Source organism: Pundamilia nyererei, unplaced genomic scaffold (genome assembly GCF_000239375.1).
Source record: "Pundamilia nyererei isolate P.nyererei 1_Seehausen unplaced genomic scaffold, PunNye1.0 scaffold00092, whole genome shotgun sequence".
NCBI classification, from domain to species: Eukaryota; Metazoa; Chordata; class Actinopteri; order Cichliformes; family Cichlidae; genus Pundamilia; species Pundamilia nyererei.
Window position 1 is genome coordinate 1,957,303 of NW_005187493.1, and position 16,695 is coordinate 1,973,997.

At 40.5% G+C, this 16,695-nt stretch overlaps 1 protein-coding gene across 3 annotated transcripts in view; it reads left to right on the forward strand.

Moving 5' to 3' along the window:
* The window catches only part of slc4a8 (solute carrier family 4 member 8), a 32,580-nt gene that overhangs the window by 11,839 nt on the left and 4,046 nt on the right, over nucleotides 1–16,695 (forward strand). For all 3 annotated transcript variants that reach the window (XM_005739600.2, XM_005739599.2, XM_005739601.2), the window contains exons 2-23: nucleotides 3,022–3,103; nucleotides 5,347–5,499; nucleotides 5,937–6,072; nucleotides 7,653–7,813; nucleotides 8,644–8,820; nucleotides 9,182–9,270; nucleotides 10,041–10,198; nucleotides 10,294–10,381; nucleotides 10,476–10,622; nucleotides 10,718–10,818; nucleotides 12,477–12,651; nucleotides 12,813–12,946; nucleotides 13,071–13,316; nucleotides 13,501–13,606; nucleotides 13,983–14,144; nucleotides 14,258–14,371; nucleotides 14,469–14,630; nucleotides 14,705–14,956; nucleotides 15,133–15,201; nucleotides 16,002–16,175; nucleotides 16,264–16,395; nucleotides 16,491–16,594. In XM_005739600.2, coding sequence (XP_005739657.1) covers nucleotides 3,022–3,103; nucleotides 5,347–5,499; nucleotides 5,937–6,072; nucleotides 7,653–7,813; nucleotides 8,644–8,820; nucleotides 9,182–9,270; nucleotides 10,041–10,198; nucleotides 10,294–10,381; nucleotides 10,476–10,622; nucleotides 10,718–10,818; nucleotides 12,477–12,651; nucleotides 12,813–12,946; nucleotides 13,071–13,316; nucleotides 13,501–13,606; nucleotides 13,983–14,144; nucleotides 14,258–14,371; nucleotides 14,469–14,630; nucleotides 14,705–14,956; nucleotides 15,133–15,201; nucleotides 16,002–16,175; nucleotides 16,264–16,395; nucleotides 16,491–16,594 — 3,122 coding nt within the window. The remainder of the gene's footprint in view (nucleotides 1–3,021; nucleotides 3,104–5,346; nucleotides 5,500–5,936; nucleotides 6,073–7,652; nucleotides 7,814–8,643; nucleotides 8,821–9,181; nucleotides 9,271–10,040; nucleotides 10,199–10,293; nucleotides 10,382–10,475; nucleotides 10,623–10,717; nucleotides 10,819–12,476; nucleotides 12,652–12,812; nucleotides 12,947–13,070; nucleotides 13,317–13,500; nucleotides 13,607–13,982; nucleotides 14,145–14,257; nucleotides 14,372–14,468; nucleotides 14,631–14,704; nucleotides 14,957–15,132; nucleotides 15,202–16,001; nucleotides 16,176–16,263; nucleotides 16,396–16,490; nucleotides 16,595–16,695) is intronic.

Below are 16,695 nucleotides of genomic sequence, written 5' to 3' on the forward strand. Positions count from 1 at the left end.
AAATTAGATTATCAGATGTTTTTAAAGCTATTGATTAAAAATCTGTATTTTTTGTTCTACAGAATTCTGCATCCACCCACATGCAATCACAGTAGCATTGCCAGTATGTAAACACAATGCATACAGAGTTGGCAAAAGCATGCATAGTGTAGAAAGCAGATTATATATATCAGTGTCTGCATGTGTGTTTGCATTGTGCTGCTGGTAGGGATTTATGGCATCATGCATCCCTTCATCGATTTACATTTATTTATAGACTGGTGCAGTGCCCACTGTCACAGGCATATTGACGTCAGCAAAAGTAGACGTCACAGTGAGTGGAAGTTTTATTTCTGAGCTATGTTATCTGAACTACTGAAATAATAAATCATCACAGAGGAGTGTGACCACATCTGTGAGGTCGCTTAATTATAGGAAGATGACCCCAAATTGATCTAAATAACTTCAAACTTAACAAGGACAATATGCGATTGAAGTGCAGATGTTCATCGTTATTTCAAGGGGTTTACAAATGTTTAGCATTATATATTTATATATATATATATCCCTATTTTTAAAGGTTCAAAAATAATTGGCCCGCTGACAAACAAGAAGTTTCATGAGCAGGTGAGACCTGTTCCCTTGTTATTTCATGACAAATGCATCCATCCATCCATTTTCTGCTACTTATCTAGGTAAAGGTTGTGGTGGCAACCACATCCCAAGCCAACTGAGAGATATAATCTCTCCAGCATGTCCTGAGTCTGCCCAGGGCCGTCTCCTGATAAGATGAGCCCAGATGTGGAGGAAGTAGCAGTTCTACTCTGAGTCCCTCACGAATGGCCTAACTCCTCACCCTGACAAAGGAGACAGACATAATTTCTGAAGTTGATTCAGTTGATACAGTTGACTGTCATTTTAAATATGAGGACCAAAGAGAAGTCAGTGCAAGTGAGGAAGGCCATCATTAGGCTGAAAAACCAAGGGTAGATATATTAAAGTTCACAATCAAGTGTTTTCTTCATGAATGGGCACAAAGCATTTACAACAGCACTCAAGAAGAGGAAGGTCACATTAGACTTTGCTAAAATATCTAAAAGAGCACTCACAGTTCTGACAAAAAAACAACCTTTGGATGAATCTGAGACGAACTTGTACCAGAATGATGAGAAAAGAAACATATGGAGAATGAGAAAAACAGGTAATGATCCAAAGCATATCATATGATCTTCAAACACGATGAAGGCAATATTATAGCAGAGGAATGTCTGGCTGCCAGATGGGACTGTCACAAATCGCAGCATGAATTCTGAAGTGTACAGAGCTATACTCGCTAAAGCATTCAGCTTAATTCTGCCGTAGTGATCAAACGGTGCTTCACAGGAAATACCTAAAACCATATTGCAAAAACAACTCCAGAATTTCTCAGGGCAAAAAAGGGGTTAAAATCAGCCACCTGATTTCAGCCAGGTAGGGCAGCTTTTCAGTTACTAAAACCCACAAACAAGCAACAACTGAAGATAACAGCTGTAAACATCTGACAGAGCATATGAAGGAAAGAAACAGCATTTGGTGATATCCATGGGTTGTAGACTTTAGATAGTCACTGACTGCAAAGTTTCATTCAAGTAATAAAATAATCTTTACATTTAAAATCCTGTTAGTTTGTTCAATTAATTTGAGCCTCTGAAAATGGGAGATTATGTATAAAAATGTCTGATTCTGTTAACGAAACATTTGTGGAAAACCCCTTTACTCAAAGTATGCAATTCAATCACATCTTGATTGTTTAATTTAAAATCTACGTGGTGGTGTACAGAGGCAAAACTACAACAGCTGTCAATGTATTTTACTGGTAATAGCTCCAACCAACAACATACTATAATAGTTTATACACCTTCACAACAGCCAACCAAGTGAACAACACTCACCAGGAGGTAGGCTCCTGTCTAGTCTACCAATTAAGAGAAGACTGCATGAAAGTAAATACATAGAGTTCACTGCAAGGTGCAAGTCATTCATAAACCTCAAGAATATAAAGGGTAGATTTGCTAAGATCTAAGATCTTGGAGATTAAAATTCGGACAGAAAGGTTCACAAACAAACAACAACTAAAGCTGCTGCAGTAAAGGCCTGGCAGAGCATTAAAAGTGGGGAAACCCAGAATCTGGTGAACTACATGAATTCAAGACTTCAGGCCCTTTACCTGCAGAGGGTATTTAACCAAGTATTAGAAATGAACATTTTATTTTCAGTTATTTAATTTTTCCAATTACTATTGAGCCCCTGAAATGAAGGGATTATGTGTAAAAATGCTTTAGTTCCTCACATTTTTATGTAATCTTGTTGTTCAGCCCACTGAATTAAATCTGAAAGTCTGCATCTGAGTTGTTTCATTTAAAATTCATTGTGGTAATATATTTGTAAACATCCTGTAAACAGATACGATGGAGCAGTAGAGTTACTCCAAACATTTTGTAACATGTCTTGGAGCAATCTGCCCTTATTATCATAGGTCAGATACACTCACCATGAAAAACACACTGCATGTGAGCTAACTGCACTGTTTCTTAGAACAGCAACATCCTGCAGCAGTCTGCCAACAGATTCATCTCCAATGGAAATGGCTCTTTGTTAATTTGATTTGATTTCCCCAGGACAGTAGAGCCTTGCACTCATACTCTTTTTACCTCTGCTGTGTGTGTGTGTGTCTGTGTGCTGCCGAGTGTGCACGCCTGCCTGTCCTCCTGCATGTGTCCATACCAGACATTCTAAGAATAACTTTCAGGAATTTGATGCTTCTTGTGGAAAAACTTCCTTTGCGGTGACAATAGCTTCTCCTTATCAGGAAACTTCTTGACTTAATAACCTTCAAAACTTTCTTTCAGGGCCTAATCCTTAAAGGCTGAAGACGATCAACATTTCCACCGAATCAATATGGCTACTAGAGACAAAGAGCATTGATTACACCAAAAAAATAAAATAAAATCAAAGCAGAATCATTATGCTTACATGTGTCTTTTTTATATCTGTGTCCATCAGAGGCCTGATGAGGAGGTGGTGGTAGATCAGGGAGGAACCAGCTCTGTGCTGAACATCCACTATGAGAAGGAAGAACTGGAAAGTGAGTAACTTGCAGATTTGTTGAAAGTTGCCCCCATGTGTAAAATACAGGGTCAGCAAGAATCCATCTGTCACAGTTTTGTTAAGATTTATTTTAGACCATCTGACTTGTACTGCTGCAAGTATGACTTTCAGCGGTACCAAAAAAAGCATTCTCTGTAGTTGTACATGGACCACGTAGCCTTTTAACAACAGGCCTGATAACCTATAGTCCTGAAGTGCCGCCGAGCAGGACACCGAACATAAAAAAAAATCCTCAAGAGGATAAAGATCTGATCCAGTAATCCACGACAAAGAAGGAAAATGTATTGTTTGTCCTGAATCTGATGTTCAGCCAGTGGATAGACTGTCCTCTCCAGCACCCTTGTGCACACCTTCTTGGGAAGGGCCAAGGGACGTGTTCAAGTTAGAACACGTCCCTTGTTATTTTGGTGCATTATCTAAATGAACTTTTATTTCAGTGGTCAACTGAACATAAAAACTCAATATCTAAAAGCTCCAATCTGCTAAAAATTGCTTAAAAGTTTATTTGCTTTTTTGCAACCTGTATATATTGGCTCTACAGTATTAAACTGTATTAAAAAACGTAATTAAACGTAATCATCTGGATCGCTGTGGCCCACTTTTACCTCTGACCACCCCTCTCACTGCCTCACACTGAAGGCAACTCCAGAGTGGATTATACTCCAACCACTCACCAGGAGACCGGTTCCAGAACCCAGTCTGTATCCTGAGGTGTTCCCAATTATATCTAGCTGTATATCAGTCTCACACACTCGTTTGGGTCCTTTGTCCATAATATAAGTAATCTTATATGTCTCAAGAACCAGTTTCAGCAGAATGGGATCAGACAACCAAAGCCCCCACCTTTGAGCACTTCCTGATCCACATTGCACCAGATCCGTATGGCTAACTATTTAGAGTACACTCCTAACGGGTTGCCAGCCTGTTGCAAGCCCAACTTAGTGAGACAGACATACTCATATCTAATCTAGAATCACCAATTAACCCAACTCGACTAACTGGTTGTTCTCGGACTGTAGTAGGAACCCAGAGTTAGCCCACACAGACATGAGAAGAGCAGGCAAACTTCAAGCCCCAGCCAGATGGTAGTTTCAAACCCAGCACTGCTAACATTGTTGCTGTGAGGCAGCAATGCTAACAGTATAGTGTAGTGGTTAACATATTTGCCCACCAAGTGGAAAATGAGACCAATGTAGGATCTGGATCTCTGGCTGGAAATGAACCAATAACCTCCTGCTTGCCAAACAAATGTATGAAGTCCTGCACTACGCTATGCTGAGTTGACCAGATGCTGATCAATAACGTGTGTCCATGAGTGCATGTACGTTCACTCATATTCAAAAATAATAAAATTCATATGTCTTATGCAGAATTATTCTCTCAAAATGTTTAAAATCTATTTGTGTAAGCCTGTTGTTTATTTATTTATTCAAAAAGACTAATATTCAAATAAAGCTCCAGTATATACAGTGTCACATGCAATCAGTCTCTTGGTTATCACACCACGCTGTTTTTGAAATTGAATCCACTAATGATAATTAATGATGGCAACAGTCAAGACTAATATAGGACAGGAAGGGTGTTGTTTTCTCATTTTCCCCGTGGAGTTTAACACCTATGCCTGAGTTTAATGGCTTTCACTTTTATCCTGCATGCTGAGAAATCATAGGACACATTATTCCTTCATGTTTTTCCCCTCTCAGTGTTTGAAGATAATTCTTTTTCCAAGCGCTAAATGCTCTTAATATTGCGGGTAAACTTAAAAATACCTGTAGAGAGTAAACTAATTGCACAAAAACAGGTCACATAGTCTCTAGTCAAATCTTGTAAAATTACTGAAGCTCTCTCAAGATAACCATCAGTTTTAAATTTTGGTTGCAAATCTTCACCACACAGCAATCAATTGACAGCAGGAGCAAAAACCTCTTCATTGTGAGTCCCTTTGGTCTAACGGGAGCTCTCCTTGTTTCATGTTTATTAAATAAATTAACAATAAAAATAGAACTTATGAAGACATCTTGCATCTCGGATTAGCCTATTTGCATAATAACTACTTGTTTTGTCAATCCACTAAACTCCTTACAGTCTTTTCATCAGATAAAATGAAGTTAAACTAAAGTGCATGCCTGTGTGACATTAAAATGCTCGCATGTTTACTTGATAATCAAATATACTTTCTTTTAATTTTTCTTGTCTTTTTTTTTTTTGCATTGTTTTCAGGTCACAGGACTCTGTTCGTTGGGGTCCGGATGCCCAGGCAGAGCCATCGTCACCACAAAGGTCATGGTTCCCGCCACCGCAAGAGAGACAGAAGGGCAAGCAGCATTGCAGCACAACAAAGCGAGGAGAATGAGACAACCAGTTCTAGTCATGGTAGCGCATACAGAAACAAACACATCAGAATTTTTCTTAGGCTACCCCATTACTTAAAGTGTTTTACAGTTTAGATGCATTATTTTGATTATTTTGGCTCATATAGTCATTCACCAATCAGATGGAGCCATATAGTGACTTGCTAACAGGACCAGCACCCATAGAGTAGGTAGTGGTTGTTAAACAAAGCCTATCAATATTGTGGGCACTTCACACATGCAGGACTCCAGGCTGAAATTGACAAACCACTAATTAGCTAACACAGAACAGGAACAAATCAGCATGCTGCACATGTGTACAAATGTGTGTTAAAGTATGTATGCATGTGGGCTCAGAAGCCATTAAAAGGCATGTAAGGACAAAGTAAGAAATGTTATGTTTTGGAAAGTCTTTTGAGAACCTACAGGTCACCTCTCCTTCCTCCCACACATCACCAGACACACCATCCCAGCGGGTCCAGTTCATTCTAGGCAATGAGGAGGACGCTGAACACGTGTCCCATGAGCTGTTCACCGAGCTGGATGAGATCTGTGTCAAGGATGGCAAGGATGCTGAGTGGAAAGAAACAGCCAGGTCAGGATATCTCCTCAGGGAGCTGTTGGTAACAGTGCTTAGCAATAAGGTTTCTGACAGCCTGGCAGCTCTACAGCAGCACTAATATGAAGAGGGAAGTCTACAAGAGGTAGTTACACTTAAAGCTCGCTGAAGGTTAGCTCAAGGTGAAAAGATCAAAAGCCGTGAGTCAAACAAATATGGCTTATTTGTGCTGTTCAAATGCCAAATCTAAGTTTCTCATGCTCACTTTTTTTTATTTGGTGGTGTGAACCACTGTACAAGAGATTTAAAGCACATCTATGCGTGGGAAAGAAAAACAGCTTTCCATTTAAAGTTGAATGCTCCTTAGCTGAAGAAGAAGTGTATTCATCATACTTCAAGGAACTCCTTTAAAAAGACCCGACGTGAGTCAAGCAGTCCCTTTTATAGCCACGGCTGGGAAAGCATAGCATCTGTTCTCAAGGGCCTTTGGTTTCAGTTCTTACCTAAAGGTTTTAAGTCTCTGCGTCAGCCACCCCTGCTGGACAAACCAGCAACTTGTGTGGTAGCTCACTGTCCTCCGTGTGTGAGAGGTCAACTCTAAATATTTACAAGATATTTTGGAAACAGAAAATCAGTATAATATCATGTCGCAGTGGAGCAGTAACAAGGAAATTGGAAGCAAAAAAAACAACAATGACACAACGTGACAAATTTTCCGTTTTGTGTCTTTTTTGACAAATTAATAACTCAAGAATAAAACTGGAGCTCCAACAACAGAAAGATTAAAGCCCAAACAACACCCATAGAGTTAAATCATTAAAAATAAATAAATAAATAAATAAAACATTTATCATATGATTTTTATTTTAACTAATATTTTATTTAAATATTCCTAATGTCTGCAATCATAAAACTAAAAAACAGTTATAAAATAAATTACACTGTACACTGAACCCACATTATCCACACGTATAGAGCGACACTATATGTGCTCTAACAGCCCTAAACAGCCCAAATACATTGAAGTTACATATCTGCAACTAGAATGAGACCAAAAAGCCAGAGGAGACTGAACAATGGGCTAACGGTGCCCTTTACAATCAAGCTCTGATTGCAGAGCTACTGCAGGAGTCAGGTTAATGCTTTGTTCAAAAGCACTAATCAGGTGAGGAACATTTTATCTGCTGGGAGACGATGTACAGCAAATGTACCAAGTGGGGACTTTTGTCGAAAACTGACAGTAGATATACTTAGGAATAAATTATACTATTGACCTTCTAAAAAAATGCAAAAATGAAGAAGAAGTGATAGAAATGCTGTTTGTTTTTTTTAATGGTAGCTGAAAAGAAGCTTTTGCTAAAGCAAACATTTCTTTACATGTTATTCTTTATCCACAGTAACAGCTTGTTTTGGCTCAGCTGTTGTCATTTAAATGACACTTTGTCAATTTATAAGATTGAAATTATGTTCTTAAGTTTTATAAAAATAATTAAGCCTTTGTATGGTAGCCTTTGTAATCAATATAGCGAATTAAACAGAAGGAAAAAATCATAATAATAATACTTCACATGTGCTCCAACTTGCAAGTTGCTAAATAACATCTCTTTATGCTGCAGATGGCTGAAGTTTGAGGAAGATGTGGAGGACGGTGGAGAAAGGTGGAGCAAGCCTTACGTTGCTACGCTTTCCCTCCACAGTCTATTTGAGCTGCGCAGTTGCATTATCAACGGCAGCGTATTGCTTGACATGCATGCTGACTGCATTGAAGAGATCGCAGGTGAGAACACTTGTATGTTAATATGACTCTACCCGAGTGCTCTATATAAGAAGGCAGGTTCAGACTCATTATTAAGGGCGAAACAAAACTTATTATTGGTCTTTATCATGTGCTGTTTTCTCATGTTTGGCATATAATTGTGGTCAGAAGTTTATATACACCCATTATGGGCATGAAGGTCATGGTCATTCTGAACTTAATTATTTCTTTGAAGTGTTCTTTTTCCAGGATGGAATCATTTCACTGCATTCATCTTTAATGACTTTAAAAAACAAGGATTGCTGTTTGTTTGTTTTGTTTTGTATTTTCTCTAATTTACCGGGTCAAAAGTGTACACACACACACGCACGCACGCACGCACGCACGCACGCACGCACACACACACACACACACACACATAAACAAAAATAACAAGAACCAAGTGAGCAAGCAAGGCCTGATAAAGTGCAGAAGCGGTAAGAAAGATGGAGAGATGCTGATTATTCTGCAGTTTCATGTGGACAGATATTGACATAACCCTTTAAACTTTCACCTTCTGTTCAACAGTGAAAGATGTCTGACCAGATTGGCTTGTATTTGTTTTAAAAGCAGCGGTTACATAAAATTAACATGTGTTCCATAAATCAAGGAGGGTATAATGTTGAGACATTATGATTTCTAGATAACTGGGTTTACTATTTGAAGAGGTATTTACTGCAAATGGATAAAAGTTCTATTCAAAGTAACCAAAATGCATTATGCAAATATGGGCTGCTAGATGCTGTTGATGTGGAACACCAACGCTCTGATCATACTAAACTCTGGGTTTATGAGTTTGACCTGCGTTGCAGACATGGTACTGGACCACCAGGAGGCATCCAATGAGCTGGATGACAGCGTAAGAGTGAGGGTTCGTGAGGCACTGCTCAAGAGACACCACCACCAAAACGAGAAGAAGAAGAATTTGATTCCCATTGTACGCTCCATCACAGAGGGAGCACGCAAACAGTCAGAACCTCATCTGATTGGTGAGTTTGATGGTGGATGTCACACACAAGCGCATCCTGACTTGTGCTCTCTGCATCAAAGTAGAAGTCATGTAGAAGGGGGGGGGGGGTTACTTTGGCTGTGTGCTGAGGGGCCTTGATTGGGTTTTTAATTGTAATATTAATTAAGATTTTCAGTTCAAATTATAGTCAGGGTAAAAATACATAAAAATACATGAAAATAAAAAGTAAGTCAGACTGTATAACAAACATATATTTCTTTCAGGGCGATATATTTTTTTATTCATCGTTGTTAGTTTGGACTTGGCACAACAACTATCATATTTACTGACTCTGAATCATTTGTCTCCTTCCATCACACATGCACATAAACACCCTGCAGGGTCAGCCACGTCTCCCCAGCCTATTCAATCCAACGAAGCAGCTAAGAACAGTGCTGGACAGGACAGCACTCAGGTGGACCTGAGTAAGGTAAACAAGCAGGCTGTAGAGCAAATGTTGCATTTCTTTAGATGAATGCTATTAAAGAAAACCAGAACACTTGTAAACATGATTATGCTAAACAACAACAACAGATCTTATTTTGTGTGTGTGTGTGTGTGTGGGCGGGGGGGGATGCACTGGAGACCTGAACTGGGATGCTGTAAATATAATGAGAAACAATTGTGTCACATAGTGCCCCCTACAGTGGAACAACACACAGCTGTAGCCCATCAATAAAGGTACTTTTAGAGCCTCCCAAAGGGTTGCCATAGCAGATGCCCTTTCTTACTCAACACTCCCATTTATCCAGGCTTGTAACCCCCTGAGGTTGGGTTTTTGTGTTTCCTCTCAGTATCAAACGAGAGGTTTTTCCACATGTAAGGCAAATGTGATAACCACAACAACACAGAGCCACTAACAGCAGTCCACCAACGAAAGACTAAAAAGCAGTGCCATAAAGCCACAGACAAAGGTTTCTATTGAGCACTGGACCTGCTCGGTTCTCTACTGTTAAGTTAGTTATTACAGTAAATCAATAAACAACACGCTAAAGAGAAGAAAATTAAGGACATTAATTCTGGGCAGACAAGTTACAATAGCATAGAAAAGAAAACTGGAGACAAATGAAGAATAGATATACAAAAATTCACAAACAACGTTTTTAAATACCGTAACAAAAATCCCAATCGACTTACATCATAACATCAACATTGAGATCAAATCCTGTACTGATATTTGCATCTGTCCCGTCTGAACAGGTGGATCTGCACTTCATGAAAAAGATCCCAGAGGGTGCAGAGGCTTCCAATGTGCTGGTGGGAGAGCTGGACTTCCTGGAGAGGCCTATTGTAGCCTTTGTGCGCCTTTCCCCTGCTGTGCTGCTCACTGGACTTACAGAGGTGCCCATACCGACCAGGTAGACAGCTGCAGCTCCCTGCTTTAATCATAAAATCAAATTCAATATTCCAGAAACTCTTTATAAACTGAAATTCATCTGCTGACAAATATTAGGTTCCTCTTCATACTTCTTGGCCCTGATGGGAAGGCTCAGCAATACCATGAAATCGGTCGCTCCATGGCAACCATCATGACAGATGAGGTAAGCACTCTGTCAATCAAAATAAATCTGAGCATCTCTCTTGCAGGAATAAAGAGGCTGAGTTTTCTATTTCTTTTGCTTTTTTCTGTACCAGATTTTTCATGATGTAGCATATAAGGCAAAGGACAGAAGTGACCTTCTAGCGGGAATAGATGAGTTTCTAGACCAAGTAACTGTCCTGCCACCAGGAGAGTGGGACCCCTCAATCCGTATTGAACCCCCAAAAAAGGTCCCATCTCAGGTACATAGCTGCAGTCAATTAAAGATATTTGTACAACGAAAATTTATAACTGTTGGTTCAGTGTATCATAATTTTGCATTCCTTGATATCTGCAGGAGAAAAGGAAGATGCCTGGAGTCCCTAATGGCACCGTCTGTCAGGAAGAGGAAGAGCTGCATGCTGAACACCACGGGCCAGAACTGCAGAGAACTGGAAGGTTTGCCCAGACTTCTTGCTTCTGTAATGGTGACTGTAGAAGGCATATTCAGACAGCAGGGTGTTTTCCCCCAGAAATGTAACCCTTAAAACAGCTTGCAGTTAGGTGCCTTAATGGATGTGTTGCAGCCTGGGCCTGAGTTTAGCACTCTTCACTGTGTTCCCATTTGCTCCGGTCACGAAATCTAAATTTGGATTTGTGAGGAACAGACAAGTGACAATTACCAGTGCGAATGTGACAGCCTGAAGGAAACTGAAGACGAAAACATTTTACTTTATTCTTTAAAGAAAAGGTTGTCTTTGAAATCTTCTTTCTCAACAAGATTCTTTTTATCTTTTCTATTTACATCCCACACACCACAATTTTTAGTGAGGTACCAAAAAAAGTTCCATTTTATTGAAATAAAGGTTAGTACAATCACATCTTGTCCATTTTGTCTACAACAATCATTTACAGGCAACTTCATTTTAACCCATTTTTTTCTTCTGATCATCATGTTATCAATTGTCCAAATTAATCTTAAAGTAATAACTTGAATTTAGAAAATAGTAGCAACTATCATGCCAAGAGTTAAATTAGATGACTATAATGTCCATTTGTGTGTTAGCTGTGTAGCTTGAGCCAGGAGCTGTTTATCTCAGTTTAGCATAAAAGACTGAGCCTTTGAGAGGTAGATGAATTAAATTTTGTTGCTCTCATCCAGCAGCAAATGTGCACATTTTCCACAGTGCAATCTGAATTCTACACAGCATAAAAAGTCACTTGAATGCGGAACACGTGACGATCACAGGCTCCCTCCTTAGAACTGCGGACTGTTTGGAGGAGGTCATGACAGAGAGTGTTGCGCTACAAGTCTAAACTGCTGCTAAACTACTGATAAACTTGCCCTGCTGAGCCACTCAAGGCCTTTATGGTGGCTCCAGATCTTTTGCAGGTGTCTTTCCTCAGCACTTTTCCTATTTACATTAACACAATAACTTGAAATTATTGTGATTTTATTGTGAGGCTGTTTCAAATGTTTGATACAGCACCGATTAAAGTTGAAGAGTGCCAAGATGCTGCTATGGCTCATAGGTTGTAGGTCAATTAGGTGACTTATGTGCTGCAAGGAGCTGTGATCTGTCACACACCACAATCCCAGTGAACCTTTCTACAACACCACAGAGCCACTAGAAGCAGCCATTAGACTTGAGGACTATAAAGCAGTGCTACAAAGCCATTACACCTGCTAGTTTCACTATAGTTAAGCTAGTTATTTCAGTAATTCAATAAGTACCATGCTGCTTCCTTACTCACTAGGGCCTGGTACAGCAGGTAGTTACACATTTGATTTGGCTGATTTTTTCCCCTTGTTTTTTTTTTTCCATTTTTTACACTGAATGTCGTTCCTGACCCAACCCCAGATCAAACAGGGGACATGTTGTTCGTTAAGCAAATGTTAGTACCAGTTTCCCCCCTTTCTTTAAGTGTCCCAAGTCCATGTACTGTACTATTCTTTGTCTTGATGTGTTTTTGCAAATACAAAAAAACCCCCAAAAAAATAGAACTGTTTCTGAAAATATTCCATGCTCATCATGTTCATGCAGTGAGGATATGTCAGGTTAAACTGTCTTTGTTTACTGAACTAGTCCTCTTCTTTCCATATGTGCTGCGATCAGGTTATTTGGTGGTCTGATCCTGGACATCAAGAGGAAAGCTCCATTCTATTGGAGTGATTTTAAGGATGGTGTCAGCCTCCAGTGTGTGGCCTCCTTCCTCTTCCTCTACTGTGCCTGCATGTCTCCTGTCATCACCTTCGGGGGACTGCTGGGGGAGGCGACAGAAGGACGTATTGTAAGAGCTTAAACACACTCAAGGACACATTCACAGTACTATATTGTAGTTATATACTGCCGTGTCTTTAGGCCATTACTACCACAGCATCAAGACTGAATGTTACTCAAGATTGTGTAGCAAAGGTTACAGGCTCTCTGCATTTGCAACATATGTTGTAGAGCGCCATTGAGTCCTTATTTGGTGCGTCTATGACTGGAGTAGCCTACTCGCTGTTTGCTGGTCAGCCTCTCACCATCCTGGGCAGCACAGGTCCTGTTCTTGTGTTTGAGAAAATCCTCTTCAAATTCTGCAAGTATGTACAGGACTCACAACAGCTTCCTTGTGACATCATTATCGCCAAAATGACATTTGTCCCTGTTCCCCGCTGTGCTCTAACTTTAGTCTCTTCTCTCATTTCCTCTCCTCTCCTCTTTCAGGGACTACGACCTTTCTTATCTGTCGCTGCGGACTTGCATAGGCTTATGGACAGCCCTGCTGTGTTTACTGTTGGTTGCCACAGATGCTAGTTCCCTGGTGTGCTACATCACTCGTTTCACAGAGGAGGCCTTTGCTGCCCTCATCTGCCTCATCTTCATCTATGAGGCTTTGGAAAAACTGTTTCACCTGGGAGAACTCTACCCTTACAACGCATACAGTGATTTGGACAAGCTCACCCTGGCATAGTCAGTAACTCAATTTCCTCGAGAGTTTACCAGAATGTTTACGCTGTAGCTTTTTCACTGCTCGTTCTTTTTTTGCTGATCACTTTCCTGCTTTCCTCATCTTATGCTTGACTTGTTCTGACACATTTTTGTGAGCTGATGTATAGTTCAATTCATTGTGTGTGTTATGCGTCTTTGTCTGTAGCTGTAAGTGTGCAGAACCTGATAATCCAAGTAATGAAACCGTGGAAATTTGGACTGAGAGAAACATCACAGCCTCTGCTGTACCCTGGACCAACCTGACTGTCAAGGTAACGTAACTATGTGGGAACACACATCTAATGAAGTCTAATGTTGATATAACTTTCATAATAGCACTTGCCACATTTGTTCCAGCTTGTTTACTTTCCCAACTTGTTAACATTCAACTAACCCCCTCACCTTCCAATGTGCAGCCGACCTCACTTAAGGATCTTTGCAAACACTGACAAGGAGACTTCAATTAAACTGTCGCTGCTGTGTGTTTAGTTAAGCACACCAAAGGCCATTTTGTTTGTCTGTTTTATGTCTTTTTTATGCTCTGGAGACTCTTCCAGTCCGCCACATAATTCTGATAAAACAGTTTTATGTGATGCATGAATGAATGTGATGCATTTATTGTAATAGGATCTCTGTTCATCTCTGTAGGAGTGTATCAGTCTGCACGGCCACTTTGTTGGGACAGCATGCGGTCACCATGGCCCCTACACCCCAGATGTCCTTTTCTGGTCTGCTATCTTGTTCTTTTCAACGTTCTTCATGTCTGCCTTTCTCAAACAATTCAAGACTAGCCGTTATTTCCCCACTAAGGTAACTAACCACATCATGAGTAATAGATTAGTAGGCACTGGCAATAGCATTAAAACTTATTGCATTGTGTTAATGATCATTAATCTCGTAGCCTTGTTGTCTCTTCTGCTCAGGTGCGGTCTATGATCAGTGATTTTGCAGTGTTTCTTACCATTGTTTTTATGGTCCTGATTGACTTTGCCATTGGAGTACCCTCCCAAAAGCTGAATGTGCCAAGCAAATTCCAGGTATAGAGGAACTGTATAACTTGCACTTCATGATATAAAACCATTGAGGATGATTAGCTGCATTATTGCATTATATTTCTGGTAATTACCTCTTCAGCCTACCAGAGATGATCGTGGTTGGTTCATCAATCCAATAGGGCGAAATCCATGGTGGACAGCTTTGGTTGCATCGATTCCTGCTCTTCTCTGTACGATCCTCATCTTCATGGACCAACAAATAACTGGCGTTATAGTCAACCGCAAAGAGCACAAACTACTGGTAAGACAACATTTTTTTAATCATATTCAAATAAGTCCTGAAGCTTTTCTGATTTTCGGACTTCTGCGATACAGAAAGGCTGTGGGTACCATCTGGACCTGCTGATGGTGGGAGTGATGCTGGCCGTATGCTCCATCATGGGCTTGCCCTGGTTCGTGGCAGCCACTGTCTTGTCGATCTCTCATGTCAATAGTCTGAAGCTGGAGTCAGAGAGCTCAGCTCCAGGGGAGCAGCCTCGCTTCCTGGGGATCAGAGAACAGAGACTTACTGGCCTGGTCATCTTCCTGCTCATGGGCTTATCTGTATTCATGACTAGAGCCCTCAAGGTTAGTCAGAGAAGCTATATAATGGTGGCCCCCTCTGGTGTATTACACATGAATCAGATGTGCAATATACCTACTATGACAAGAAATATCTGCTGTAAAAAAAAAATATAATACTTATAATGGAAGTTAATGGATAAATTAGCTGATAAAAATATAATGTCTGTTTGTTTTTTCAGCTCATTCCTATGCCAGTGTTGTATGGTGTTTTCCTCTACATGGGAGTGTCTTCATTAAAAGGCATCCAGGTGAGGAACTATGCAGCATGATTGTGCAGTTGACACAAAAACAAAATATACTGTGATTATGATTATTTAGAAAGCTCTCCTTCCTTTAATCTGGTGGCAGCTGAAGGCGCCTTGTCCTGGTGTGATTGAATACGCCAGCCATTGCACAGATTGCCGATCCACCACACGACTAACACAGAGAGACAGGCAACCACTCATTCTCCAATCCTTACCTGCAGCCAAATTAAATAACCAATTGATCTAACAAGCATGTTTTTGGACTGTGGAAGGAAACACGCACAGACACAGTAGAACATGCAGACTCCACGCAGACTGGTCTTTGCCAGTGAGGAGGTTCAAACCAGGAAAAAGTGGTTACTCCGGCCCCTTCTCGATGCATGCTGCTGTATATATTAACACTCTGATGAACACATCAGGAGCTCCTCGGGGTTCGTTATCTTGCCCAAGGATATTTTGGCATGCAGACTGTTTTTGGAGAATGTCTGAAACAATACTACACTATGAATAACGTACTTCCAAAAAAAACCCCCCCAAAAAACACCAACTCTGACTCAAAACTGCAAAATAATTAAAACTGTTCTCTTGTCCTCTCTTGCTGGATGCCCCCTGCTGCACCCTTGCCTTTTCTAATTATAATGCTGTTGCAATTAATCATGGCCTGACAGTTTATTGTCTGAACTAACCAGATGCATTCATTCTTTTTCCATATTCACCATCTGTCTCTTTGCTTTGCTCTCATTAATTTGTTCTCTCCTTTGCCAACTTCCATAACACCTGCTTTCATCTTTACCACTTCTCAGTTCTTTGACCGTCTGAAACTGTTTGGTATGCCGGCGAAGCACCAGCCAGATTTCATCTACCTGCGACACGTTCCCTTGAGAAAGGTGCATCTGTTTACTGTCACCCAGCTCACGTGTCTGGTGCTTCTCTGGGTCATTAAGACATCACCGGCGGCCATAGTCTTCCCCATGATGGTGAGTTGACCACAACCATTCCGTCTTACCTAGTGGAGCCGTATCTTCTGTTTAAACACCGAGCCTGTTCGTCTGCCTTTTTCTGCAGGTGTTGGCTCTGGTTTTCATCCGCAAGGTGTTGGACTTGTGTTTCTCCAAGCGAGAGCTAAGCTATCTAGATGACCTAATGCCCGAGTGGAAGAAAAAAAATCTTGACGATGCCTCGAAAAAGATTGAAGAGGTAGTCTAAAGGGAATTTTAAAATGTAAAGTTCACCTTTTGTGAATGCATAAATGTGCACATATTGAGCGCGTACGCCGTGGATTTGTCTCGCAGGAGTCACAGGTTATGCTCAGCACAAATAAAGAAGATTCGACTACAGTTCAGATTCCCATGGAGAAGACCAAGCCTGCTCAGGCTCCAAAAGCCCATGATCCCAGGTGAGCACACATGTTCAAATTTAAATAATAGACATCATATTTGGAGTGGTAAGATTATACAGGGAGTGCAGAATTATTAGGCAAATGAGTATTTTGTCCAC